Raw genomic sequence first — 27,801 nt, 5'->3', positions numbered from 1 at the left:
GGCTGGGAAAAAAAATCAGAAAATATGGGACAGCTCAGGTGTCCGGTATTCTCTGATTTTTTTTTACCGGACAGGAGGCGAAAATACCGGACACCTGACAACCCTACTCCCTGGAGCTGCTGACTGAGGCTCTCTGACACTCATTGCTTAAGGGACCCCCATGTACAGCCATTCCTCAGGTTCTTCACCTTTGCCTACCTCCTCGAGGGACAGCAAACTCTTCCCACTGCATGCTCTGGTTGCCCTTGCAGATGCCACAGCACTCAAGCCATGGAGCCAGACCTGCTGCAAAGCACTTTCAGGCTCTTAGGCCTCATGACGCACCCCAGGTGCAGTTACTGCAGACCGCCCATGTGGCACTGCAGGAACTGTTACCCACAACATTCTCACTGGAGACTACCCAGGGTTACACTAATATAGATTTACTGATTGAGGAATTAACACTCTACTATATAGTTAAACTAAAGAGGATAGAGTTGCCACTAAAGGTTTAAACTAAAGGGGAACCAGCTCTCATCCTCTCTCTCTTTATTCCTGCCCTCAGACACTTACACAGGCATATGGGTTGCAGAAGGAGCCAAGGCATTTTGCACCTGACTCGTGGCTGGGGAGCTGGTCAGAAAAGAGAAAGAGCGCTCTGGCTGCAGAAAGAGGAGCTTCTCCGAAAGAGCGGGCTTCTGCCACATGCTCTTTCCTTTTATTGCCTCTGTACAACTCCTGTGACTCATCCACATTCCTCACCAGGGAGCACAGGCATACTTCCCTTGATCCAGCAGAGCAGCCTTGTCTCCTTAATTTGTCTGATGACTCATCACCTGGTTTCCATGTGCTCAGCTTTGCAGTTTCTAATCCCAAACACACAATAGTCTCCACTCTCACACACACACACACAGTCATATCTCAGGGGAAAATGCAGTTTTGAGCAAGTTACAAGCAAAGTGGCTGAGAGTTACAAATATTACAAAGGTGCAAGGTTAAACAATCGCCAAGCTTACAGTAAATTTCTGAACGTATAAAGCAAAATTTAAGAAAGATTATATAACGTGTTGCAGAATTTAAAAGGCAATGCAGCTGAAACAATTACAAAGCTTCAGAGAATCATTTACAAATAATCAGTAATGAAGTGATTTAGGAGACAACTGCCCTCCCCCCGAGCAATGCAGTCAGCAAGAGGTTTTTGTCAGTCTCTAAGTCATGAGCTTGCAGAAAATCCATGTGTAAAATCAAGTAATAGCTCGGGCAGAGGCTTTATGCAACAGGAACAAGACCTGCAACTCACTGCAGGGCTCCTCTTCATCTCTTGCGCAACCCTTCCCAACCTCCCTTGCACACTGTGCAGCATCGCTTCTGGTGACAGGACACCAGTTCTGAGTGGTGGAACCAGATTGACATGGAGTGGTGGGACAACCAGCAGTGGCTCTAGAACTTCCACATGCAGGAGGATACCTTCCTGGAGCTGTGCGAGTGGCTCGCCCCTGCCCTCCAGTGACAGGACACCTATATGAGACTCACTATCCCCCTCCATAAGCGGGTCACCATCGCACTTTGGAAGCTAACCACACCAGACAGCTACCACTCGGTTGGGAACCAATTCGGCATGGGGAGATCGACCGTCAGGGCCATGCTCATGCAGGTATGACTCTCTGGCTATTGTCCTAGTAGGGTGAACTACTGGAATGGGGTACCCAAGGGAAGGGAGGCAATCTCTATAGAGGTTTTGCAGTCCTGCCTTCACAAAGCTCTGCCAGGGATGGGGTAAATTGGGACTGGTGTGGGAAGGAGGTTGCGCTTGTGGAATTCCCGAGGGCTCTGGCAACCCTGTGATTCTGCTTGTATCCTTCTACAGGTGGTGAGAGCCATCAACACAGTGTTGTCATCCTGGGCAACACGGACCTCGCTGTCTCTGGCTTTGCCGACACGGGATTCCCCAACTTCAGGGGGGCTCCGATGGCACCCACACCCACGTCCAGGCCCCCAACCACCAGCCCTCTGATTACAGCAACCGGAAGGGACCACCGATGCCAGTTCACCAACACCAACGTTGGGTGATTGGGGAAGGCACATGATGCCTGCATATTCCACAACTCCAGCCTCTTCCAGAGGATACACAACTGCAGTTTTTTCCCCTGATCATACCATCAGGGTTGGGGATGTGGATGTGCCCATCTGCATCATAAGGGTCGCAGCCTCTCCTTTGATCCCCTGGCTGATGGAGCCCTACACAGGACACCTGGACCCCACCAAGAAACATTTCAATGGCAGGCTCAGCAGGACCCACATCATGGTGAAGGGCGCTTTTGGCTGTTTGAAGGGGAGGTTCTGCTGCCTCCTCACCTGACAGGACCTCAGCAAGTGGAACATACCCCAGGTGGTGTTGGCCTGCTGTGTCATGCACAACCTGTGCGAGAACAAGGGGGAGATGTTCCTGCCAGGGTTGGGGGCAGAGGCTAAGCAGCTCGCAAGGCCTTTGAGCAGCTGCGCACTGCTGCCATCTGGCACGTTCATCAGGGGACTGTGCGCATCCAGGAGGTCCTGAGGGAGTTTTAGACAAGGACACCTGTGACACTCTCCCCTGGGTCTTCCCACAAAGGGCCTCTCCCTTGCCCCTCTGTGCCTTTCCTCTCCCACCGCTCTCTTCCCATTCCTTCCCTTTCCACCTTCTTCCCCCTCCCCTCCCCTGCAGACACAATAAACCACACTTTTTGTTTTAAAAGAATAAACTGTTTTTTAATAATCTGGGTAAATATAACTTGGGAGGGACTGAAAGAACCTTGGAGGGGAGAGGAAGAGGGAAGAGAGGTTTAGGGATGGGGCTGTAACTGACACCTGCCTTGGGTGGTCCCACCACCTCATTTCCAGGGCCCTCAGCAGCCACAGAGAGGGACTAAGGGGAGGAGCAGGAGCAGCAGGAGCGGGGGGTCGGTTGGTAGACCGCTCAATGGTGGCCACCAGGCAGTTGAGGGTGGCAGTGTATGCCACACACATGCTCTGTGCCTGCTGCGACAGCTCCTGCCAGGTGGTGTGGTGCAGCTCCAGGTCACCATCCAACCTGCGCTTTTGCCACTCAAGCAACCACTGCAGGGCACACAGGCAGGCACTGCTGTGTGGCTCGGTGCTAGCAGGGCCTGCTTTGTGCCATAAATAGCTTCTCCTGTGGCTGCAGCTTTAAAGAACTATTGAGTTCTGATGGGTGTGGACAGAATGGTCATCAGGACAGCTGTAAGAAGTAACCACAGCTGCGCCATCTAAGCACACCCTATTTCAGAATAACTATTTCAAAACAGGCATTATTCTTCATGAAATTAGAATTTATTATTTCGGAATAAGAAGCCCGCTATTTCAAAATTGTTTTGAAAAAATGGGCTTGCTATGTAGATGCTCACCTTGTTATTTCAAAATACTGTAGTGTAGACGTGCTCCTAGTGAGCCTAAACGTGTAAAATAAAATAATTCCAAACTGTGTACAATTCCGGTTTCAGTGCTTCAATTATATATTTACAAATATGTGCTTCAGCAGATACTTAAAAGTACAAAGATCCATATGTATTATATAGCTAGCTCTTTATCAGTGCATTAAAGGAGAAAGAGCACAATGAAACTTTTTCCCATGTTCATGCACAGGGGCATCTATAAACAGCATAAGAGAGCTGAGAGGCTGCCAGCACTAACAGCAGCCTAGTAGTCCCAGAGGGGGTTTGAGAAGAATGGGTCACAGCCATTGCCACCCACACACACTGGCAGAAATGAATCAGGCATCAAAGATATAATAAGATTTGCATCCCAGCCTGGCTGATGTTCCTTCTCCTGTTCCCAAGCATAGTTTAGAGACTCTTAAAAGCCATATTTGAGCTTTATATTTAATGAACTACAATCTTTTATAAAAAATGTTACCCTTTCATATCTTTTAACGATATATTTTGCAAATATTTTTTCATTTTATTAAAAGCTTATTTTGCCATTTGACTGACTACTTATTATGTCCATGCAGGAAGCCTCATTCTGTGAGCTTTCCATCACTGCCTATGGAAGTATACAATATATGGGTACAACAACATAATTTTTATTTGTACTGTATTTGATTTTTATTACTAGTATTATACTGAAGAAATAAGTAACATTAAAACTGCAACAGATTTTCATCTTTCAAAAAAACTATCCACAGAGATAATAAAATGCAAGATTTATTTGCTGTATCAATTTAGTTTAAAAAAATTATAAAGCAAAATTGAAGCTACTTGATTCAGACTTGTTATTTCAATTTATTTTTGCTATTTTTTAATGGAAAATTGAGATTAATAAGAGACTTATCACCTTGAGACAATATTGAGCAAAATCTGCTAATTAAAAAGGAGGTATTGGGATTAAGGAATTTCAGCTAACTATGGCTTATCATGAGACTCACATTCTAAAGTTCAAGAAAAATGAACTGCAATTAGACCTGAGGATAGTATAAAGTTTGTTTCAGTGGACACAAATTATATCTACAGATCAATTATGTTATCTAACTCTTGAAGATAAAAGAAACAGGCATCTGTAAGCACAGGTAAGATGTAAACAGTCTATGTCCATTCATTCCAGAAATAAACACAAGCCTCCTGGGAAAGCAGAAGCTCAAACCAAATGGAAAATTTAATTAGCAGCCATAATTTTAAAAGGCTCTAAGACCAACAAGAGAACGTCTCCCAAACAATAATAGAGCTCTCTGGTTTGTTGTCAGAACTTGAGGAAATTGTCTTGGATCTTTCTCTAACACATTATTTGCCTCCCAAAGTTCTGCTACATGCTCCAGTTCTCCTTCTCCCTAGGTACATAAGGGCTACGTCTACACTGCCCAGTCTTCCGCAAGAACCTATGCAAATGACATAACAATTTGCATACTTAACGAGACACCATTTTTGCGCAAGAAGGAGCAATCTACACTGCTCCTTGTGCAAAAACCTCCTCTTACACAAAAGCCATTCTGCCGCTTATTTTCAGAACAGCTCTTGCGCAAGAGGGGTTTTTTTGCGCAAAATGGCGGCTCATTAAGTATGCAAATGAGGTGCAGCGATGTTCATCGCTGCACCTCATTTGCATATGTTCTTGTGCAAGACTGAGCAATGTAGACGTAGCCCAAGATGTCTTTACAAAAATAAACTAGAGAAATTATTTTTCTTGTGTAAGTACCAAATCGTATGGTCCAAATAAGGGCTGTGCAAGTGAACAACTGCAATGATTCAGGCATGCAAAGAGGAACAAGGGGGGGAACTATGTACGGGGTCCACTGCTTTCAGCTGCTGAGAAGCCCATCTTTGCATTGGCTTCCATGACAAGTCTACAGAAGAGGATTGTGGAGAGGTCATAGACATGGCCAGTGATACAATAATTAAGATCTTCCAGCCCAAAGCTCCTTTCACATTAAGGGAATGTAAAAGCCTGGAAAAAGGATTCTACACCTGACCTCTGTGGGGCTCCCATATTCAATGCCAACTTGCATATGTTTGAAAAGAAGAATAAATGTGGGCATAAAACAAATACAGTGCCACGGTTATATATTTATTGTCTACATTACATTAATGCAAACAAGTAAGCATACACCTCAATAAGTCTAGCACCACATAAATGTTAAGGCATCATTTTTCACTGGGTACAGTCTTATGGAAGCTTTTTAGAATCATGTATGTATAAAATTCATGTAGACAAAATATGCAAAGGCTTACTAACGGAAGCCACTAACAACAGCTTACAACTATTTTGGGATATAACCTGTCCTTATAGCATGAGAAAAACTAAAACTAATGTGAACAAAGCAGACACATTGAGAGAATGTGCCACTTTTAATTTAACTGATAACATTTAATGGATTGGAAAATTCTCTTTTCTAAGACTAATCAAACTGCCAAGCCAGAACGTCCCATTATGTTTGTAAGCATATACTATATTGCTTTAAATTATAGTAGCAACCACAACAACTCTAATTGAAGTTGCATCTATTCAGTGTGTCAGCTTTAATTCCTGAGTCATTTTCCAGTAATGAAATAGCTTCAGTCAGGCCATAACTAGAGGATGAATTTAGTTAGTTATGTTAAATTAGGTTCCAATTCACATTTGTGGGCACTAATTTATTTATGACTTGCATGAAGTCAAACTATTTCTGATTTTATATATTAGCTGAAAAAATCTAATCTTCAAATATTTCCCTTATTGCATAGGCATCTATGAACAATAATTTCATTACATATTTCATTACATTACAATAATTTCTATTTAGGGTTGCCAGATGGTTTAACAAAAAATACTGACCACCCCTACTACACACACCAAAAAAAAAAAAAAAAAAGAAAAAGAAAAAACCCTGGAAAAAATTCTGCCAAGGAAAAAAAAGGGGGGGAGACCAAAGTTGTTAAGGGGAAAAAAAGCATAGTTGTTAAGGGGAGGGGAGCTGGCGGGGGTTGTTGGGGAGGGGCGCAGGAGTGGCTTTATGAGCTGCACTTTTGGGGGGCAAGGGCCACATGCGGCTTGTGAGGGTTGACCACGGCTGGTGTTGAGGGAGGCATCACATTGCCAGCTTCTGGGTCTCTGTTGGTCACGTGAGCCAGAGCAGTGTGCGCTCCACTCCCACCCCAGCTCAGCGCCCCCTTAGCGTGGCGCCTAGCAAGTGCCCTTTCCTTCCCCCCTTCACTACGACTCTTCTGCACTCCTCACTCCCCTCCCGCCAGATGCAGGAGGGAAAAATTGTCCCTGCCGGGCTTCTGTCCGAGGGAAACAGGAAATACCGGACATTTCACATGTCTGGTATTTCCTGGTTTTTTTTTTTTTTTTTTTTACCAGACGGAGCCCACAAATACTGGATGCCTGGCAACCCTATTTCTATTACAAGGTCAGAAAAGGGAACATATTCCACTTGCTTTTACATTTATGTTTTCCATGTTGTACAGTGTAGTAAAGAGCTACTGCCACCATCCCTTTCCATTTATGCACACCAGAAGGCAGTTAAAACACAGATAGCAATGGCTCGTATGCAATATAATTAATAATTTTTGAGTTGTGAAAGCACATGATCCAAAAATAACAACTTAATTGACTTCAAACCTGGAGCGCTTAAGTCAATGCATATGTATTAACAACCTATTTGTATTCTCTAATGTAATAAAATGTTATTGGTTCATTACCTACCTTCAACATTAAATGGACTGCAAGTCAACAGTCTGCCTCTAAACTTTTCATTTTCTTCAAGCATTTTTGAAATTACTTTCAACACTCCATGAAAGATTTCAGACTAAAAATAAAGAAAGAACATTCTCTGTAAAGTGTCAGAAAGTTTATTTTTAAAATCTTCTTTTAATAGGATTCTGAATTTTCCAGGATTGAACATCCAAGTGGAGTCAATCTGCTTCTTGTTTGCAACTTTAGTAATCAGCTATGTGTACATAAACCACATTTATTTTACAAGCGTAAGATAAGTGTTGGATTATTCCTCCGTATTTTTAATTCACTCTTTCTCCCCTGGATTTCTCATTACCCAGCATCTGTGATCCTATTCTAAAAGAGGAGGAGAACTGGATGTGGCTCTCTGTGGAACCATTAAAGTCTTTTAAGGATCAGTCAGAGGGGGGATACAGAAAAGAGATGCAAGATGATCTTACCCCATCCCAGAAGTCAAGCACATTCTTTTCTAGTCCCTTGCTTGCAGTACAATTTAGACCTAGCACTAAGATTCCAACACTGCAACAACCTGACCTGTTCTGATATATCATTATTAATTACAGTACTTTGTTATCTACTGACCTTCATTTGAAAAAGGTACAACACACCCTTATAACTGGCACATTTCAAACTGGCATAACAACAATACTGAAGTACTAACCATTTCAGATATGTTAACACATCAAAAAATATCTAGAGTAAAGCTTTTTAAAATTAAATCTAATGATAATTCCTTCTTCATCAAACTTTAGTGCTCCAATGTAATATTGTTCTTTCTGGAGACTAATGAACTAGAAGAGTCAGTGTAGCACATACTAGCTGCTCCTCTGAAGTCAGTTGTTTTCTCGTTTTAAATGAATAGTGGGGAACCTTTTTTCGGTTAGGGGCCATTGACCCACCGAAAAATCAGCTGGGGGCAACACACAAGTCAAACACAAAACAAACAAAAAACTCAACACCTCAATCACACTCAACTTGGGGTGCTGGGGCTTACCCTATTATGGCGCGCCAATCCCATGGGGGTAGCTGAAGCTCAGGACTTCCAGCCTGCTGCAGAGTCTTGCCACAGGCCAGATCAATCTAAGCAGAAGGCCAGAACTGGCCCACAGGCCAAAGATTCCCCGTCCCTTTTAAAATCATGTATGTTACTGTATTATATTCTAGCCAGTTACTTGTATCTCACATACGAACGATCTCATACGGAGTTACCATTTTAAAAAGTGTCTTTTTAATTCCAAGTATGGTGAACTACTCAACAGTACCAAAAGTACATTTGACACAGAATGTAATTTTGTATTTCTATGAATGTGTGTGTATATATGTATATACCTGTATATTAATAGCTAAATGTTGCTTTCACTTATCCATTCCCTAAGCAAACTCACTATCTAAAATATAGGGACAAAATTTGGCCCTTATGGGTTAGATCAAGCAAGGTGTGTAGCATTCTGACCCTGATCCAGGTAAGCATTTGAGCATGTGCTTTAAATCAAATGAAACACTGGTTCAAGTTAAGCACATGCTGAAGTCCATTGCTGGACTGTGGCCAGAATTCTCAGATCTTGCAGGTTCAAATGCCAAAAGGGTGAAGATTAGAGATGTAAGTGATTAGTCGACTATCCAATAAGCATAAGCTTACTGGATAGTCAACTAGTCCCTTGACTAGTCGCTTCTTTCCCTCTCCCCCTCCCACTGCCTCTATTATAAGCAGTGGGGGAAGGAGCAGGAGCCGGTGCTGGGGGGAGCTGGCTTAAAAGCCGGTTCCGCCAGTTCTGTCTCCGCGGGGGAGCAAGGGAGGCAGAAGGGTCGTGGGGACCAGGCGCCATCCACGAATCGGTTGATTCCTGGGTCGTGCCCAGTCTCAGATGCTGCACTTCTGCTTTTTAAATGTATTAAGAGGTTGTCAGCTCTTAATACATTTAAAAGCAGAAGCACAGTGGGAGGGAACCAGCATGAGCTGTTCCAGCTTACGCAGGGTCCCCCATGCTGCACTTTAGCTTTTTAAAATGTATTAAGAGCCAGGAGGCTCTTAATACATTTAAAAGGCTGGTGTGCAGATGGGGGGACCTGGTGTAAGCCAGGAATCAGATGTCCTGGCTCGCACCGGGTCCCTAAGGCTGCACACCAGCCTTTTAAAAATATTTAGAAGGCTTGTGCGCAGCAGGGGGACCTGGTGCGTGCTGGGAATCAGCTGTTCTGGCTCGCACCAGGTCCCCCACACTGCACTTCAGCTTTGTAAACATATTGGCTATGTCTACACTGGCATGAATTTCCGGAACTGCTTAAAACGGAATACTATTCCGTTTTCAGTTTTCCCAGAAAAGGAGCGTCTACATTGGCAGGCTGCTTTTCCGGAAAAGTGTCTGTGGCCAATGTAGACGCGCTTTTCCGGAAAAGAGCCCCGACTGCCATTTTCGCGATCGGGGCTTTTTTCCGGAAAAGACTACTGGGCTGTCTACACTGGCCCTTTTCCAGAACAGTGTTCCAGAATAAGGACTTATGCCCAAGCAGGAGCAGAATAGTTTTTCCGGAATAGCGGCTGATTTTGTACAGTAGAGCATCGTTGCTATTCCGGAAATTCAAGGGCCAGTGTAGACAGCTCGCAGCTTATTCCGGAAAAGCGGCTGATTTTCCGGAATAAGTGGCCCAGTGTAGAGACAGCCATTAAGAACCTGTTGGCTCTTAATACATTTAAAAGGCAAAGCTGCAGCGAGGTTAGTGCACAGGGATAGGAGCTAACCCTGCTGTGGCTTCCCTGCTTATCGATTAATCAACTAGTCGATGAAAATTCCATCAACTATTTGATTAGTTGATTAAACTAAATTTAACATTCCTAGTGAAGATTAGGGATGTTAAAATATTGGTTAATTGAATAGTTGAGTAACCTCATGAAATTTTATCGGTTAGTTGACTATTCTATAGTCCCTAGGAGCAGGGCTGGCAACCACTGTATCACACGCAGCAGTGTTAGGTGCCAGGTGGGAGCTGGTCTGTGAGGGGAGCCAGTTTAAAAGCCAGCTCCCCTCACGGACCAGCTGCCTGTCACCTTGTGCTGCTGCTTCTGAGAAAGAGGCAGCAGCCCGGGGTAGCAGCAGTCCCCGTCTAGAGGGCATCTGAGCTCCTGGACCTGGTGCGAGTCGGAACTGAGCTGGACTGCCCGCCTGGCTGGCTCTTAATGCACTTGAAATGCAGAGCTGAAACAGACGTAGGTCCCAAACCTAGCCAGTACTGAGCTGGGTTGCCTGCCCGCTCAGCTCTTAAAACACTTTAAATGCAGAGCCGCAGCAGGGGTAGGTCCCAGACCCGCCGCAAGCCAGGACTGAGTCAGGCTGCTGAAAAATTTACTGGCAGGGAGAGGGGGAGAGCTTTTGCTTATCGGTTAATCGACTACACTATTAAATCTCTAGTGAGGATAGCGCTATTTTTCATTCCTATAGGTGAAGTTTCCTATCACAGTAGAGCAGGGGTCTCAAACTCATGGCCTATAGACCATCTCCAGTTGCAGCAACTGCACAATCCAGCCCATGAGTCAGGCTGGTAGAGGGATATCTGTTACCATTCCCTAAGTCCATCCCCTTCTCACCACTGCCCCGCTCCCTTCGCCCATGGATCCCAGTTTCTGAGGTTGCAACTTTGGGGATCATCAGGTGCACAGTAGCAGCAGCCTTCAGCCCCCCCTGCATTTCCTGCAACATAAGGAACCACAGGGAAGTGGTGTGAGTGTCTGCCAAGTGCACCCCACTTCCCCACAGCTACTTCTGCCACAGAGAGTGAGTAATAGGGGAGAGACCAAGTGCTGTTATCACCCCATGCCAGGCTGCATCCTCAGGGGACAGAGTGGCTAGGAGGGAGAAGGCAGGATGGTGGCAGGAAGGGGCAGGGCTTGGAGAATGTTAACAGACAGCCTTTCTTTCTTCCAGCCCATTCCTGGGCTGAATGAACAATTGCTCTGGCCAGGGACAGTCCACAGGTCAGGAGATTGAAACCCCTATATTATAGTATTGTTTCAATCCTTTTGCATCTCACACCCACTTTTACACACACATACAGTGCAAGCAATTTATCTTCTAAAATGCAAACTCTTGTTCATTTTAGTTTATGTCCCACATTTTTATACCTTTTTCTTTTTCCTTTTTATTACTTTATTAACTACTTTAGAAGGGAAAGGAAATCCAAACTTATCAGCCTGATTTGTCTGCAGACCACCTAAAAGAAAAATTAAAAATAAAGAGTTTGACTATACCAAACTGGTGGGGAGTCTCCATCCTTCCAAGTTAAACAGCATTCATCTTTGGCACCAGCAGGCTGAGCTATCAGACCTTCATATTAAATAATTCTGATTATCATCTTATTTTTTCTTCCATTACAATTATTAGTATCTGATATCTGAAATTATTTAAGATAGAGAATACTCTATAACAATTGAAAGTGCAGACATTAGGCATTCAAGTGGCATAGCACTGGTTTCTAGTTCCAATTTTCTTGATAGTATCCACTAAAATCCTGTTTGAGGTAATGCAAAGATGGTAATCAGAACTACTATTTAAGTCAGGTATCTCACTATTAGTGCTAAAACCATTTTGGCAGACCCATAACAAATATATTCAATGAAGACTTCACCTTTGTAATCAACCTAATTTGAGCTCTCTCACAAATTCTAACAACTGCTCTTGCATGGTGATAAAAGTGATAGCAAATAACAGACTAGATAATAAATTGGTAGAACTGTTGTCCTTATTTCTGCAATACAAAATAGTGGATAATCTGGTTCTATCATCCTTAATTTTTAAAAATAATGTTTACAAGAACATTATAAAAGTTCCTAGGGTTAACAGTTCCGTGAAATTAAGAAACAGCCTGCCTGTTCTCCCCAGAACATCCCTGAAGGCCCAGACTCCCATCTTGAGATTTGTGACAAATTCTCAGTTTTCATCCAATTTTATTTTCTGTGGCAAAACTGAGCTTTTTTTTTTTTTTTTTTTTTTAGCAACAACAAGGAAAAGTTTCTGAAAGTTAAAAAAAATGCTATTTTTGTAAACAAGCAAATACATGGACACCTATTTCCAAGCCATTTCATTTGGGTCTAGACACAAAGAAAAATAACACAGACATGCACGGCTGTGAGCGTTAGTACTGGAGCGGCACTATTCCCTCGGGGGTCTCTCAAAGAAAGGAAGAGATGTGGGAGCTGTAGACAGACCACTCCACCTGCTAGGGATGGATTCTAGTGACATTTCCGCTAGGTGAGGCGTGTGGAAGGCTGAACAGGGGGAGGACAAAGCTGCCTTCACCCTGGAGGGCGCCTCTGCCATTCACTAGTGCAGGGAGTCGGAGGCAAAGCCGCGTGGGATTTGTCACTTTCCAGTCACTTGACTAGAATGTGAGCAACTCCCAAGATTTGTTGTTCGGGGAGCAGGGTCCCTCGGTGGCCGTGGAAGGGCGCTGCCTCCAGCCACGCCGGGGATGGGGGCGCTGCCTCCCGGCTCAACCAGAGAGCCAGGCGGGCTGAGACGACGACCCTCCCACGCCACGTGACTAGGAGCGGCGCCTCGGTCACCCCAGTGCTGGGCTCCTAGGGGACCGTGCCTCAGGCTCGGCCCGTCCCGGCTGCCGTGTGGCGCGTACCGTATCGCAGACTGGCTGCGGGTGCGAGGGCAGGGCTGCCGGGGGCCTGCGCGCTGCCGCCAGCTCTGCTCGGTGGGTACCGCAGCCCCGACCCGCTCTCCCTGGGACTGGGGGCTCCCCCTGACTGGCCACCCCGGCTCGGTCCCTGGTCACGCGACCCAGCTCCCTCAGGACCGTTGCCTGGTGGGGCTGGGAACCAGCAGCTTCCACGACCTTCCTCAGGAGCAACGGCCCCCGACCCCCGCCTCCGGCTCAAACCGGAAATGGGGGGCACACTTCTCTCCACGGCACCGGAAGCACGGGCTTCCGCTTCCCGTCGCCGATGGCCACGGGGGCTGCCGCCATATTGGATCACGGGGCCGCAGCGGTGGCTGCCGAAGCTGTTCACGTAAACGATCTGCATGCGCGCCCGGCCAGAGCGGGGCTTCATCCTCGCGGTAGCCTGAGGGATGGGATAGGCGCGGGCGCGCTTCGGTCTCGCACGAGGCTCGGGGACGGGAGCGCGCGAGACCGTTAGCGGGATTGGGAGAGCAGCCCTGGGTGGGAGACACCACTGGGCTGGGGAAGGAGCGACTCGCTTGGGAGAGCCCACTGGGGATTTGATGGGGGGGGGGGGGGGGGAAGCAGTGAGACTAGGAGGGGTAGTGTCCCATTCAGAGGGGAAAGATGCAATCCTGGGGAGCCCTTTACAAATGAGAGAGCCCATTCACATGGGTGGGGGCAGAGGTAGGGTAGCCATGCTGTAAGCAGCCTGAGGCTCTGAAGCTGCCTCCTAGGCTGATCCAGATCTCTCAGCTCTGCCTACTGCAGCAGCTGGCAGTAGGACCTGGTCTGTATTGTGCCACCGGAGGGGGTGGGGTAGGGAGCTGGACAGTCAACTGACCAGTCCGTATACAGGACTCCAAGTTTTGTGCAATGGCTTGCGGAGTCACAAGACAGTTAACCATTTTCTTAACCGTAAGTGGTTTGTTAGCCTGTAATGACAGGTCCCTGTTGAATCACTGTGACTAAAGGAAGAAAGCAGGACAGGCAGTATTTCAAAACTGCCACGGAAACTTGACAAAGCAGCAGCAACAAAATCCACTCATGCATCATTGCCATGATGTTGCCGTTGATGGAAAATCTAGTCATAATTTACTCGCTTGCCAAAATATTGCCCACCCTGCTGGAATCACATTCTGCAAGGTGGAGTCTGTTCCATATTATTTAAGACTTTGTTCAAAGATTATCACATCAAGTTTGATTCTTATATTACCTCTACCTGGAGACATACTGATTTATATATATATTTTGATTTATAACAGTATCAGCTAAGGTGTGGTTTTTTTTGGTGGGTTTTTTTATGGTTTTTTTTAGTCATAAAGCTTTTATAGAATGTTAAAATTCATCAGAATAATCTAGAGGTGTAAAATCCCTGTTAATCAGTTAACAGGTTAACTGACTAAGCGACATCCTAGGCCCCCAGCCCTGCACTGGGACAGCTGCAACCGGCTCCCAGCCCCAGTGCTGGGCCTGGGCTTCCAGTGGACAGACACGGCTTTGGATGCTGGAGTAGGCCCATCCACACTGCCCACCCGCTCTTGCGCAAGAAGATTTACAGTAAAGCGTGGTAGAAAGGGACTTCTTGTGCAAGAGCTATGCTCTTTTCTAACAAGTGTAAACTCTCTTGCGCAAGAGGTCTTGCGCAAGATGGCAGTGTGGTCCTGAGGCAGGGTTTTCTTGCACAAGAAAGCCCTATGGCTAAAATGGCCATCAGAGCATTCTTGCGCAAGAGAGCGTCCACACTGCCATGGATGCTCTTGCACAAAAGCATATGGCCATGTTAACGTGTTCTTGTGCAAGAGTTCTTGTACAAGAATCCTTGCGCAAGATATTGCGCAAGAACCTGCCAGTGGAGACATAGCCTAAATGTCCCATAGTTAGCTTTTGATGTCATTTGGATGTTGAATATAATGGCCCATCCAGTTCGCATCTTTGTTGAAAATGTATTTGTTTTTCTTGCAGCTTGATTCAAGGCCCAGTGAGGGTAAAGATACTCATTCCATCAACTTCAGTGGATTTTGGATGAGGCCTATGATTTCTAAGTTTAAAAAGCCATTTTAATAGCATCTGGACTGTCAAAATAAACAATGGGTTGAAAGGAAAGTGTTGGTAAAAAGTATTCCACAAGATGGCAGCCTTACCCATGTAAAACACCATTTAAATTACATCAGCGTTGCTGTGGGAACCAGGGGATGAAATAATTAAAGACAATGAATCCTTCCCCAAGGTAACCAGGATTTTCAGGCTATTTTAGATAAAGGGCATTTTGAACATGTGCATGAAAAAGAAGCAGCAGGCTGATAGTTTGCCAGAAATAATATTTATTTTCCCCCGATAAATGCAGTTCTTGTGGCCTACAGATACAATACAAATTAGAGTATGTACATGCAGTGCAAATATCATCTGAACCACTATCTCTTGAAAATAATATACCTTCTCAGTAAGGATGTCAAATTTCGATGAGCTGATTGAGTAGTTGATGGAATTTCCATTGATTGCTCAATTAGTGAATGGGGGGGGGGAGGTACAGCGCAGAACCTGGCGTGAGCAGGGACTGCTTCAGTCCCCGCTTGCACTGAATTCCCTGTTGCACCTTCCTTGTGCCCCTCTCCCTTGCACTGCAGAGACAGTGCTGTGGGGAAGCAGCACAGACTCCTGCTCTTTAACCCCTTGCTGCCTCTGACATAGAGGCAGCAAGGGGGGGTGGAATGAGAGTAGTTGACTTGACTACCCCATAAGCTTAGGCTTATCAGGTAGTTGACTATTCAACTACTCTTTGCATCCCTGTTTCCCAGTCATGTCAAAGAAATGACAGGTAGGGCTAATAAAGTTCCTGGTGGATTAACAAACAAATTCTGTCAGTTCTAGATTTGAGGGCAGCTCCCCCAAGAATGCTCCAATCTCAGAATGCAATTCTAAAATCATCAGATGATAATTTATAGTGAGATATATTTATATTTAGTGAGATGATTTGACAATGTTTATGTTCCTATTTAAGTGTAAAAATGTAATAAGAAAAGCAAAAAAAGATTTTGAGTAACAGCTAGCCAAAAACTCTCAGAGAAATAACAAAATGTTTTTTAAGTACATTAGAAGCAGAAAGCCTGCTAAAAAACCTGTGGGTCCCCTAGACGATGGAGATATAAAAGGAGCAATCAAGGACGATAAAGCCATTGCGGAGAAACTAAATGATTTCTTTGCTTTAGTCTTCACGGCTGAGGACATCGGGGAGATTCCCAAATCTGCACCGTCCTTTGCGGGTGATGAATCTGAGGAACTGTCCCGGATTGAAGTGTCATTAGAGGAGGTTTGGAACAAATAGAAAAACTTAATGTTAACAAATCTCCAGGACCAAATGGCATTCATCCAAGGGTTCTAAAAGAACTCAAATGGGAAATTGCTGAACTATTATCTGTGGTTTATAACCTATCCTTTAAATTGGCTTCCGTGCCTAATGACTGGAAGGTAGACAATGTGACACTAATATTTAAAAAGGGCTCTAGAGGCGATCCTGGCAATTATAGACCGGTAAGTCTAACTTCAGTATCGGGCAAATTAGTCAAAACAATAGTAAAGAATAAAATTGTGAACCATGTAGAAGAACGTAAATGGACAAAAGTCAACATGGTTTCTGTAAAGGGAAATCCTGTCTTACTAATCTATTAGAGTTCTTTGAAGGAGTTAACAAACATGCAGACAAGGGGGATCCAGTAGATATAGTATACTTAGATTTTCAGAAAGCCTTTGATAAGGTCCCTCACCAAAGGCTCTTGTGTAAATTTCATGGCCATGGGATAAGAGGGAAGGTCCTTTCTTGGATTGAGAACTGATTAAAAGACAGGAAACAAAGGGTAGGAATAAATGGTAAATTTTCAGAACGGAGAGAGGTAACTAGTGGTGTCCCCCAAGGGTCAGTCCTGGGACCAATCCTTTTCAACTTATTCATACATGACCTGAAGAAAGGGGTAAGCAGTGAAGTGGTAAAGATTGCAGATGATACCAAACTGTTTAGGATAGTCAAGACAGAAGGAGACTGAGGGATTCCAAAAAGTTCTCACCAAACTGAGTGATTGGGCAACAAAATGGCAAATGAAATTTAATGTGGATAAGTGTAAAGTAATGCACATCAGGAAAAATAACCCCAACTATACGTACAGTATGATGGGGGCTAATTTGGCTATGACAAATCAGGAAAGAGATCTTGGAGTTATCGTGGATAGTTGTCTGAAAACTTCCACACAGTGTGCAGCGGCGGTCAAAAAGGCAAATAGGATGCTAGGAATTATTAAGAAAGGGATAGAAAATAAGACCCAGAATATCTTACTGCCTCTGTATAAAACTATGGTACGCCCACATCTTGAATACTGTGTACAGATGTAGTCTCCTCACCTCAAAAAGATATTTTGGCCTTGCAAAGGGTTCAGAAAAGGGCAACTAAAATGATTAGGGGTTTGGAACAGGTCCCATATGAAGAGAGGTTAAAGCGCCTGGGACTCTTCAGTTTAGAAAAGAAGAGACTGAGGGGGGATATGATAGAGGTATATAAAATCACGAGTGGTGTGGAGAGGATGAATAAAGAAAAGTTATTTATTAGTTCCCATAATAGAAGAACTAGAGGACACCAAATGAAGTTAATGGGTAGAAGGTTTAAAACTAATAAAGTTCTTCACACAGCATGTAGTCAGCCTGTGGAACTCCTTGCCAGAGGAGGCTGTGAAGGGTAGGACTATAACAGAGTTTAAAGGGAAGCTAGATAATTTCATGGAGGTTAGGTCCATAAAAGGCTATTAGCCGGGGATAGAAATGATGTCTCTGGCCTCTCTTTGTCAGAGGCTGGAGAAAGATGGCAGGAGATAAATCGCTTGATCATTGTCTTCGGTCCACCCTCTCTGGGGCACCTGGTGCTGGCCACTGTCGGTAGACAGGCTACTGGGCTAGATGGACCTTTGGTCTGACCCAGTACGGCCATTCTTATGTTCTTATAATGAGGAGGGACGGGTTCTGAGTTATGTAGGTCCCAAGCCATGTAAGCAGGCATTTCTCCTAACCCATGGGTTAGTACCACCCATTTTGATTGTAGAACTATTTTACACTTATTATGAAAACTTAATGATATATATTTCTACCTATGAGTTCAGTTTCCAAGTTAGCATTCAACATCCCTCCTGCGGATGACATTAAAAGAATTTTGAATGTAAGGTCAGCATCTCTGCTTTATTGGTGTTCTTTCATTTTCACTGATTCAAATGAATATCTTTCATGTGACAAGTTCTTTCCATCCTTCCCACCAACATGTTGCCAGAAGGAAACGTGATTTTGATAAAAGTCTCAGTCCCGCACTCCTGCATCTGCTGTTACTTACAGGCAAAATTGATGCCAAATAAAGTTTTTACAGTTTTGCATATGCAAAATGGGAGTATGCTGCCCAATATCTCTAGAAGTTGAAATCTAACCTGTTTTTAAAGTCTCATATTTCCTCCTCCTTCACAAAGGGCTTTGATATTAATGTTTAGTTCTTGTCCATTGCTGTACCCTTGTTAAGTTTCTAGTACAGCATAGGCTTTTGCAAACCTTTCTTCTATTGTATTTGGGAGCAGTGTAAACTCTCATGTTTTGTGATCACTATTTTTTAGCAAAAATTTCAGTGATGTAATTTCCACCTAATTCTTTTCCATTTGACAAATGTTTCTGGGGAATGCCATCTTCATGATCTTTTTTTCTGCAGGAGTCATAGCAGTGTGGAGAGTTGTTTAGTACATGCATGCACTCTGCAGCCATGCTGGACTCAGAGTCCCCTGATGACTCCGGGCTGCTGCTTTGAAATGCCACACAGAACCCAGGGGCAGCTGGTGACTCCCCAGCTGACTATGGGATCCATGCGGCATTTCCCCAGAACCCAGGGTCATCTGGGGACTCCCCAGCTGATCCCAAGTTCTGCGGAAATGCCACACAGAGCCCGGGATCAGCTGGGGAGTCCCCAGTTGACCCTGGGCTCCATGCGAAACTGCCGCTTTGAAACACGGTGGTGGCATTTCAGAGGGGCAACACCACACAGCTGATCCTGGGGTCAGCTCCTTGTGGTGCTGCTTTGAAACGCCGCACAGCTGAGCCCAAGATCTGTTGTGCAGTGCTGCCCCTTTGAAACACTGCCATGGCGTTTCAAAGCGGCAGCGCTGCACAGAGCCTGAGTACCGGCTCCATGCAGCACTGCTGCTTTGAAGTACCTCCTCCTCCCCCCACTTTGCTGCCTCTATCTGATAGATAGAAGGGGGGAAATCGACTAGTCTAGTACCTAACATCCTTAGACTGTACTTGATGACCTCTCGAGGTCCCTTCCAGTTCTAGTGTTCTATGATATGTGTGGCTCCCTTGGTATCTTATTTATTTTATCAATGTCATTTTGTCTTCCTTCATTTTTAAGTCTCTTACAAAATACTGTATAGGTCAACTGCTCTTCTGCACTTAGTTCTTAGAGCCAGATTTGTATTTCATTGACTTTACAAATGCCTTATATTGGTTAATTAGATCACATGCCTGCACCTTCTTTGGCCAGTCATTCTAAATGGAGCCTGTCTTTTACTCAGGAGTTTAATAGTTCATTTTTCTGAAGTTTAAATCAGTCAGTATATGAATCAACTGATCCATTGTGTTTGATTACAGTTTATCACAAACTTTGTTCCTGGCATGTGTAACTCTCAAATGTATCCATAATCTGTCCCACAGAGAGAGAAAAAAACTGTGGGGGAGATGTCATTGTTTGCCAGATAGGTATTTAAATTAATTTAAGCTTATGCTTTTTTCCTGTGAGATTTCTTTGCAAATTGAGAAGACATGAACAAAGTATTTAAGTATTTACTCCATTTTTGCATTGATATAATTCTAGCTCAGTGTATTTAATAAGCAGTCTTGATCAGAGTGCTTAACTATGAAATCTTAATATTCTATTTGTGGAGGCTTGTATATGGAAAGCATGTTCTTTTCTAAAATAGCTATAGTCAAACCTTGCTAATTACTTCCTCAACAGTTTGCACATACACAACTGCATTATTTAGCTACTCTCAAAAAATTTAATAGAGTTACTGTCATAAAATATCTTAGGACGTGGTAAATATACTAGAGATTATTTACTAGAATAAATATAAAAAGCAAGTTTGGTAAATCAAATATTGTGATGCGTTATTCTTTTTGTTCAATGACATACTCATTTGCAAAATACCATGACTTACAGTGGGTCTTTGTCAATACTGTAATTAACCAGCTTAGTCCTTTAACATAGTCTTTATACAAATTATTTTATCCAGAAGGATCTCAGAGCACTTTACAAACCCATATGTACACAAATCTATTCATTCCCACCAATTAAGTGTAGCAGTTGTTTAGAATATGGGCGTCAATCACCAAGCCTATTTGATGAGTTTAAGTGGCCTGTTTGCATCACAGTGAAAAAGTTAGGCTGCCAGTGTGCTGAGACCACTGCTTACCATGCTAACCAATATTGTCTCATCTGTTTTCCTGTACTCTTCTGTGTATCTGTATCAGTTGTCTCTAGTCTTAGATAAGATCTTTGGAACCAAAAACTGCATGTTTATATAGACCCTAGCATGATCGACTAGACTGCATAGGTATTTCAATAATACACAATATAATAATGTTATTCAAAGTTTCTAGAGAATCTCAGCTTTCATTTTTTTAAATAAGTTTCTAGCACACAGGGTTGTAAAGAAAGCCTTCCATACTGGAAACAAGTGTAAATCAATGTAGTGTTGTCAATCTGAGACATGGTAATGAGAGTTGACAACACACTTGTACACACCCCTTCCTTTTCTGGTTTATTTTGTCATGACATTGACATTTTTTTTCTACATGCAAAAGTTGTACTATTTACTATACCAGATAAAGCAGTACAAACTCCTAGGCTATGCCTACACTGGGAAGGTTTGTGGCCAAAAGTGAAAACTGGTCAAACCAGTTTTTCTGCCTCCCACTGTCAACATTTCATGGCCATATTGCTAGCACCCTGTCAATAGATAAAGCAATGTGGGTAAGCATCCCACAGTGCAGTGCTGTTGGTCCCTGCGCCTCTTGAGATTCCCTTGTAGCTCTGTGAGCTCTCTGTACTAAGGAATGTCAAAGTAGCACAGGAGTCCCTCCAGTTCTTTCCCTGCAGCAGCAATCTGCTTGCCACTGTGTTCTTAGTGCAGGGCAGAACAGAAGCATTCCAATGATTTTCTTTTTGTTCCCCAAACCTAGCAGCTCACTCAGCTGTCAGATAGTTCCTGGAGCTTTGAAAAGCGCATGCCTGCAGAGCAGCAGAGATCAAAAAATACTAGTGCAGGCAGAAACCAGTTCTCTCAACAAAACAATCCACACTAGCTCTTTGTCAACAATAAAGGTGGGGGGCAGGAGAGACAAGTTTCGCACAGAGGTGGAAGTTTGTTGTTACCAAAATTGTTTTTCCCCTTTCCCCCAATAAAAGTTGAGTTCAAGTTTTTGGCAACAAAACATGCCAGTATAGACATCTAATGTAGATGCAGTTATGTTGTATACTGGGTATAGCATTTCCATATGTGAAGGGAAAGGGAATGATCTACAGTATTCCAGTATGAGGCACCTTTATGCTAATGTAACTGCATCTGTATTGGAGAGGGAGGCTACATACCTCCAACCAAAGTAGCTGCACTGCTACAAAATGTGTAGACAAGGCCTTCAGCCTAGCAAGACACTGATTCAGTGCTGGTAATGTAATGGAGTAAAAAGGGCACCATTGAATCCAAGGGGGCAAATTTAGGAGTTGCTGCAGGAAAGAAAAAGCAATAGGAATAAAAGGAAAAGACAATGGGGGGACGGGGAATGGAGAAAGAAACAAAACAAAAGGCAGAACTTGCAGCTGGCAGAAAGGAGATAAGGGTATATTTTCCCACTAAGTGATGTTGAACATGACAAGCAATGAACGGACAGTAGACACCAAAGTGTATTTAGTACATAAATGCCTGAATCTCCCCAAGACATGTTGCAAATTTCCCATTGAATGAGTAAGCCATTGGACTATAATTGGTCAGCAACCTTCAGCATGCAGCTAATCAGGGTAATATGCTAGAGGGCCAGAAGACATCAATCCACAGGCATGGCCTCCTGCAGCCCACTCCCATCCAATAGGAGTTGCTAGAAGTGGTGCTGGCTGCAGGGATGCGCTTCCTGCAGCTTATGTTGGCCAGGAATGGCAAACTGCAACCACTGTAAGCTACAGGGGGCCATTCCTGTGGCCGGTCAACCTAAATGGAATGTCTTGTGGCCCTTTGATGGGCCATGTATCAAAGGTTACCAACCCCAGAACTAAAAAAAAAAATTGGAATTCACCCTAGGGATGTAAGTGATTAGTCAAATCGACTACTCGCATTTCCCATCCCCCCTTTGCTGCTTCTGTATCTGAAGCAGCAAGTGGGTGGAGGAGCAGGAGCCAGTGCTGGTGGAAGTCAGCTTAAAAGCAGGTTCCCTTAGCACAGTCTCTACAGTGATGCCTGTATCAGAGATGACAGCAGAGGGGCGGGCCAGGTGAGGCTGCCACAAAGCAGCCTCTGCCTGCAGCAGGCCCAGGCAATTATAGAGGCTGCTCCTATTACACTTAAAATGAAGAGCTGCAGCGCGGGTAGCTCCCGACCCAGAGCAAGCCAGCACTGAGTGCTTTCCCTTATCGACTAATTGTATAGTCAATACAATTTTTATTGACTACACAATTAGCCAGTTACCCGCCTCGACATCCTTAATTCAGCCTTCCCCTCACAAGACATTTAATATCTCTCATTTGGAAATTTCTGAGCAGTCTTGGAAGCATTCGATTATTGGTACACACACAATATGACATATTTCCATTGCTAATGTAAATGTACAGATAGGCAAAGAAAAATGCTGCTTGAAAACTTAGTTTGATGTACTTTGTATATTTTTTCATATGATGTTGACAGTTTGTGCTTTTAACTTTTTTTTTCAGTCTCAGTAGCTGTCATTAAATAACAGTTCAGCCTTCCATAAAATTTCAGAACTGTGAAATAAAAATTAGGAAAATACTTAAAAATAAACACTGATATTATCTACTGAAATAATTAACCAAATCAAATTCTGCCAAACCCACCCATAAGAAAGAGAAGTGAAAAATACTAAAGTGAAGTGAAACTACAGGGAATTTAGATAAAAAAAATGATCACCAAAACTGAATACATCTAAGGCAGTATTTATCAACTTTTTTGATACTAAGCTTGCTGCCTTTCTAACTGTGTAAGATAGATCTCAGGGTCTGTAGCCTGGTCATTGAAAACCACTGATCTAGGACACCCAAGTTAATAGTTTTAGGGAGGGAGCTGTGGTCCAGTAATTAGAACAGAAATCTGAATAGGGACTACAGTTCTGTTCCCCGTTTTGTGATAGACTTTGACACACATTGAACAAATTAGTATTTAATCTCTCGGTGCTTTAATTTCCTAATTATCAAAGTAAGAACAATGCTTTTTAAAGTTTACATCTGTGAAGGCTGGAGTGCTAGGTTTTATTACTGTTTGGAAAAAATGCAGTGAGATCTTCAGTGACCTCACAAGCAGTAAAATTAAATTTTACATGCAGCACTATGCTGCACTGACCTTTTTAACACCATGCTGGGGGTTGTACATAAGAGTGAACACTCTGGATCAGACCAGAAGTCCATCTAGTCCAGTATCCTGTCTTCCAACAGTGGCTAATGCCAGGTGCCCCAGAGGGAGTGAACAGAACAGGTAATCATCAAGTGATCCCTCTCCTGTCATCCATTTCCAGCCTCTGACAAATAGGTTAGGGAGACCATTTCTACCCATCCTGCCTAATAGGTATTGACCTAACCTCCATGAATTTATCTAGTTCTTTTTTGAACCCTGTTACAGTTGTGGTCTTCACAACCTCCTCTGACAAGGAGTTCCACAGGTTGACTTGAGTTCTGAGTGAAGAAAAACTTCCTTTTGTTTGTTTTAAAACTGCTACCTATTAATTTCATTTGGTGACCCCTAGTTCTTATGTCATGGGAATAAGTACATAACTTTTCCTTATTCACTTTCTCCATACTTGTCATGATTTTATAGACCTCTATCATATCCTCTTATAGTCTCCTCTTTTCTAAGATGAAAAGTCAGTCTTTTTAATCTCTACACATAAGACACCTGTTCCAAACCCCTAATCATTTTTGTTGTCTTCCTCTGAACCTTTTCCAATGCCAATCTTTTTTTTTTTTTAGATGAGGTGACCACATCTGTACGTAGTATTCGAGATGCAGACATGCCATGGATTTACATAGAGGCAGTCAGATATTCTGTCTTACTCTCTATTCCTTTTTTAATAATTCCTAACATTGTTTGCTTTTTTGACTGATACTGCACATTGAGTGGATGTTTTCAGAGAACTATTCACGATGACTTCAAGATCTCTCTCTTGAGTGGTTACAGCTAAATTAGTCGCCATCATTTTGTATATATAGTTGGGATTATTTTTTCCAATGTGCATTACTTGCATTTATCAACATTAAAATTAATTTGCCATTTTGTTGCCCAATCACCTAGTTTTGTGAGATCTTTCTGAAGCTCTTCACAGTCTGCTTTGTTAACTATCTTGAGCAGTTTAGTATCATCTGCAAATTTTGCCACCTCACTGTTTCACCTTTTGTCCAGATCATTTATAAATAATAGGATTGGTCCCAGGACAGATCCTTGGGGACACCACTAGTTCACTTTCTCCATTCTGATAATTGGCCATTTATTCCTAGCCTTTGCTTCCTGTCTTTTAGCCATTTATGAATCCATGAGAAGACCTTCCCTCTTATCTCATGACAATTTACTTTCGTAGAAGCCTTTGCTGTTGAATCTTGTTAAAGGTTTTCTGGAAATCTGAGTGCGCTATGTCCACTGGAATTCCCCATGCCTATGTGCTTGCCTAAAAGAACTCCAGTATATTAGTAAGGCATGATTTCCCTTTACAGAAACCATGTTGATTTTTCCTCCAACAAATTATGTTCATATATGTATCTGACAATTTTATTCTTTACTATAGTTTCAACTAATTTGCCCAGTACTGACGTTAGACTTACCAGTCTGTAAATCCAATAAAAGTACATTTTTAGGTCCCAGTCCACGAAAGCTACTCTGATAATTTAATGGTTTCATGTGAAGTGAGTTCATAATTTTACTCCATTTCCAAATGGAGGGATAAACACATCACAAAGCCTCCACCATAACATTTCCCTTGTTAACAGTTCCAACTAAATGCCCTTAGAGGTTGTCTCTCCAGGGCAGCCATTAGACATGTTGGTTATACACCCAATAGCTGTGTTATTCTGTATCTGCTCTTTGGCCAGAGGACTTAATCTCACAGTTTAATCAAATCAGTATCTTTTTTTACCACAAATTATTTAAAAAAACAACATGTATTTTCTCAGAAAAATACACCTATTTGCATGTTTTGTAGAGACAGCTAATGTGGCTGAACTGAAGTTTGACATTTTACGTTAACATACTTCAACCAGCATCATAAATGTAGGTCTGCATGACTTAGTGGAATTCTGTGATAAAGATAACAGGGAACACAATTGTCATCAATTCCATAGCCACAAAGGGTACTGGGATTTCTTGATCTTTTCAATGCCTTTTTTTTTTTTTTTTTTTTTGTAAGTAAAATAATTTGCTTGGACTGGGATGTCCTCTCCAAAGTAGGTTTATTAGCTACAATTTGTTTTGAAAGCAGGTGATGTGTCACAGCACTAAAGAGTGTTTAGAGTTCATTAAATTCTTTCCAGAACCAACTTTGATGGGGATGCAGTTTAAATAACCAATCTTTTTCAAATTAAATTTCTACAGCTGAAGACAAGCTGCATATATTTGGTCAACCTGGAGGGGTTTTTTATCCTGACAGACTCAATACTTTAGACATATGAAGAAGAAATGTTAAGTGTTTTCCCCTCATCTGTCCTTTGTGATGCTATTTGTCTTTGATTTCCAGAAGGGAAGCAATGTGCTTTTTTGAACGATACTCTGAGCAGGCTTTCATAGTACTGCATAAACAGCAGCTGACAAATCATGACAGACATTTGCTAAACAGTTTCTTCTGAACAGCATGGCAGCAGAGTCTTTTTAAAGTATACTGTTTGATGAATATCTACATACACTATAGGTTAGTCGTTCCTTCAAAAATGAATTTCTCTCAACTGATGTGGAAAAATATCAGCTGTCAGTCAATGTGGTACTCCAGAGAAAAGTGTGATTTATTGTTGTGTCCCCAATGAACAATTTGTGCAGAAAGAAAATAAAGATTTATGTGCTGTGGTGGTGTTGGAGTTCTTACCTCTCATGTGCCCATGATATTTCATTTTAATTATTTCATGACAAACAGTTTCAAAAGGACTGTGAGATACCTGCTTTCTTAGAAAGCTGCTTCTGAGCAAGTCAACTTCAGCAACAGAAACATGTGCTAGTAAAAGCAACAACTTTCATTTTCCAAGGTGTATGACCTTTGCACAGTCATTTCAACTCATTGTGCCAGCTTCTTTATAATAGAGGAAATAGTGCTTATGGACATACCTGTGTGCCATCAGATTTAGTTAAGTTTAAAGTAATTTGAGATGCTCAGATGGAAGGAGATAAAGACAAAGTTTATAACAACTAAAATATACCCTTCCCCATACACTGAAAGTCAGTTTCATTCAGTGTTTCCATCCTAATAAATAACTTTTGACCTTACTACATGATTTTTTTATAAATCAAGTGATATATGGAAAGGAAGACTATTGCTATCACATTAGAAAATAACAAAAGTCCACATTCAGGGACTAAGCTTCAAGTTCATTGTATTTAAAAAAAAAAAAAAGTCATCCGCAGATAAAGCATTCCCTTTCACCCACATATACACTTTCTAAAATATTTTCTCTTGAAAACTAGGGGGCTGTGCACCCTGCTCACTACAGTTGCCAAACTCCTCTGTCTGCCTCAGCTGGATTGTGGCCTTCCCTCCTACCCATGCTGCAGCAGGAGGGGGCTGTCACCAGCCATTTCTGCAGCCAGATGGGGGCTAGACCACGGGGCCTGTCACGGGATTGGGGCCAGGAACAGAACGCTGTGGCTAGATGGAGGCTACGCTCTGATTGGGGCCTTGTTGGCCAAGTTTCATTTTAAATAATGTAAAATATGTTCAACACAAAAAGGTTTCAACATTGTCTTTATGACACGGGTGGGAACCCTGTTTTGCATTGGGGACCACTGACCCACAGAAAAATCAGTTGAGGACCACACAAGCGGGAAGGAAAAAAGCCCCTCCAAAAGCCCCCAACCCTCACTATTGTGGCCCCCAACTGAACCACCTCATTCCCCTGGTGCTCGAGCCCCATTGTGGGGGTTAGGATTGTCATTCAAAGTCTCAGGTCAGATTAACTTTTCTGGGGTTCCAGAGTTAGTGGATTTTGTGGGCTCCCATGGTTTGAGGTGGGGCCAAAAATGAGAGGTTCAGTGTGTGGGACAAGACTGCCAGTGAGTGGGATAAGGATGGGGGTGCAGGAGGAGCTCAGGGTATGAGGTCTAGAGGGAGGTAGGGTGCAGGAGCATGCTGGGGCTGGGGTGTCTGACCAGGAAGGAGGATGCAGGAGCAGGTTGGAGGCAGGTGTCTGGCTGGGGGAAGGATGAGTGAACGGGATGGGGGTGCAGGGTCTGGGCATTAGAGAGTTGGGGGCACTTCTCTTTAGGGCCCATGCCAGTCCCAGACTTGGCCTCCTGCTGCTCCTATCAGCTGGAATCTGGCAAATGAGAGTGCAGGGAAAGCCTCCAGACCGTGCGCTGGCATACTGCTATCTCCCCAGCCCGGGGTGGGGGCGGAGCACTTCTTCCCTGCGCTGTGAAGCTTGGGGCTTTCCACCCCCAGATCCCTGCAGCAGGAAGCCAGTGCTGATGCTCC

General features: G+C 43.3%; 2 protein-coding genes and 1 long non-coding RNA gene across 5 annotated transcripts in view; 1 reads left to right on the top strand and 2 right to left on the bottom strand.

Moving 5' to 3' along the window:
- NSG2 (neuronal vesicle trafficking associated 2) overlaps positions 1-12,843 on the bottom strand; it is an 80,720-nt gene extending 67,877 nt beyond the window's left edge. Inside the window, exons 1-2 of the mRNA XM_075900278.1 lie at positions 12,811-12,843; positions 7,156-7,258 (exon numbers count right to left, since the gene is read on the bottom strand). The gene's annotated coding sequence lies outside the window, so the exon portion shown is untranslated. The remainder of the gene's footprint in view (positions 1-7,155; positions 7,259-12,810) is intronic.
- CPEB4 (cytoplasmic polyadenylation element binding protein 4) overlaps positions 1-27,801 on the bottom strand; it is a 243,726-nt gene that overhangs the window by 7,395 nt on the left and 208,530 nt on the right. Inside the window, exon 9 of one of the 3 annotated variants that reach the window (XM_075900271.1) lies at positions 7,156-7,258. The exons of 1 other annotated variant lie outside the window; for it this stretch is intronic. In XM_075900271.1, coding sequence (XP_075756386.1) covers positions 7,156-7,258 — 103 coding nt within the window. Of the gene's footprint in view, positions 1-7,155; positions 7,259-15,906; positions 16,130-27,801 lie in introns of those variants that run through there. One more of the 3 variants, XM_075900272.1, reaches the window with a different exon arrangement.
- On the top strand, positions 12,925-14,955 carry LOC112544047 (uncharacterized). Its single transcript, XR_003087364.2, has 2 exons — positions 12,925-13,247; positions 14,815-14,955. It is a non-coding gene; the product is annotated as an uncharacterized LOC112544047 (long non-coding RNA).

The sequence above is a fragment of the Pelodiscus sinensis genome, chromosome 17 (genome assembly GCF_049634645.1).
Source record: "Pelodiscus sinensis isolate JC-2024 chromosome 17, ASM4963464v1, whole genome shotgun sequence".
Classification (NCBI taxonomy): Eukaryota; Metazoa; Chordata; order Testudines; family Trionychidae; genus Pelodiscus; species Pelodiscus sinensis.
The sequence above is the reverse complement of the archived record's forward strand: the minus strand, read 5'-3'. Positions and strand labels throughout refer to the sequence as shown.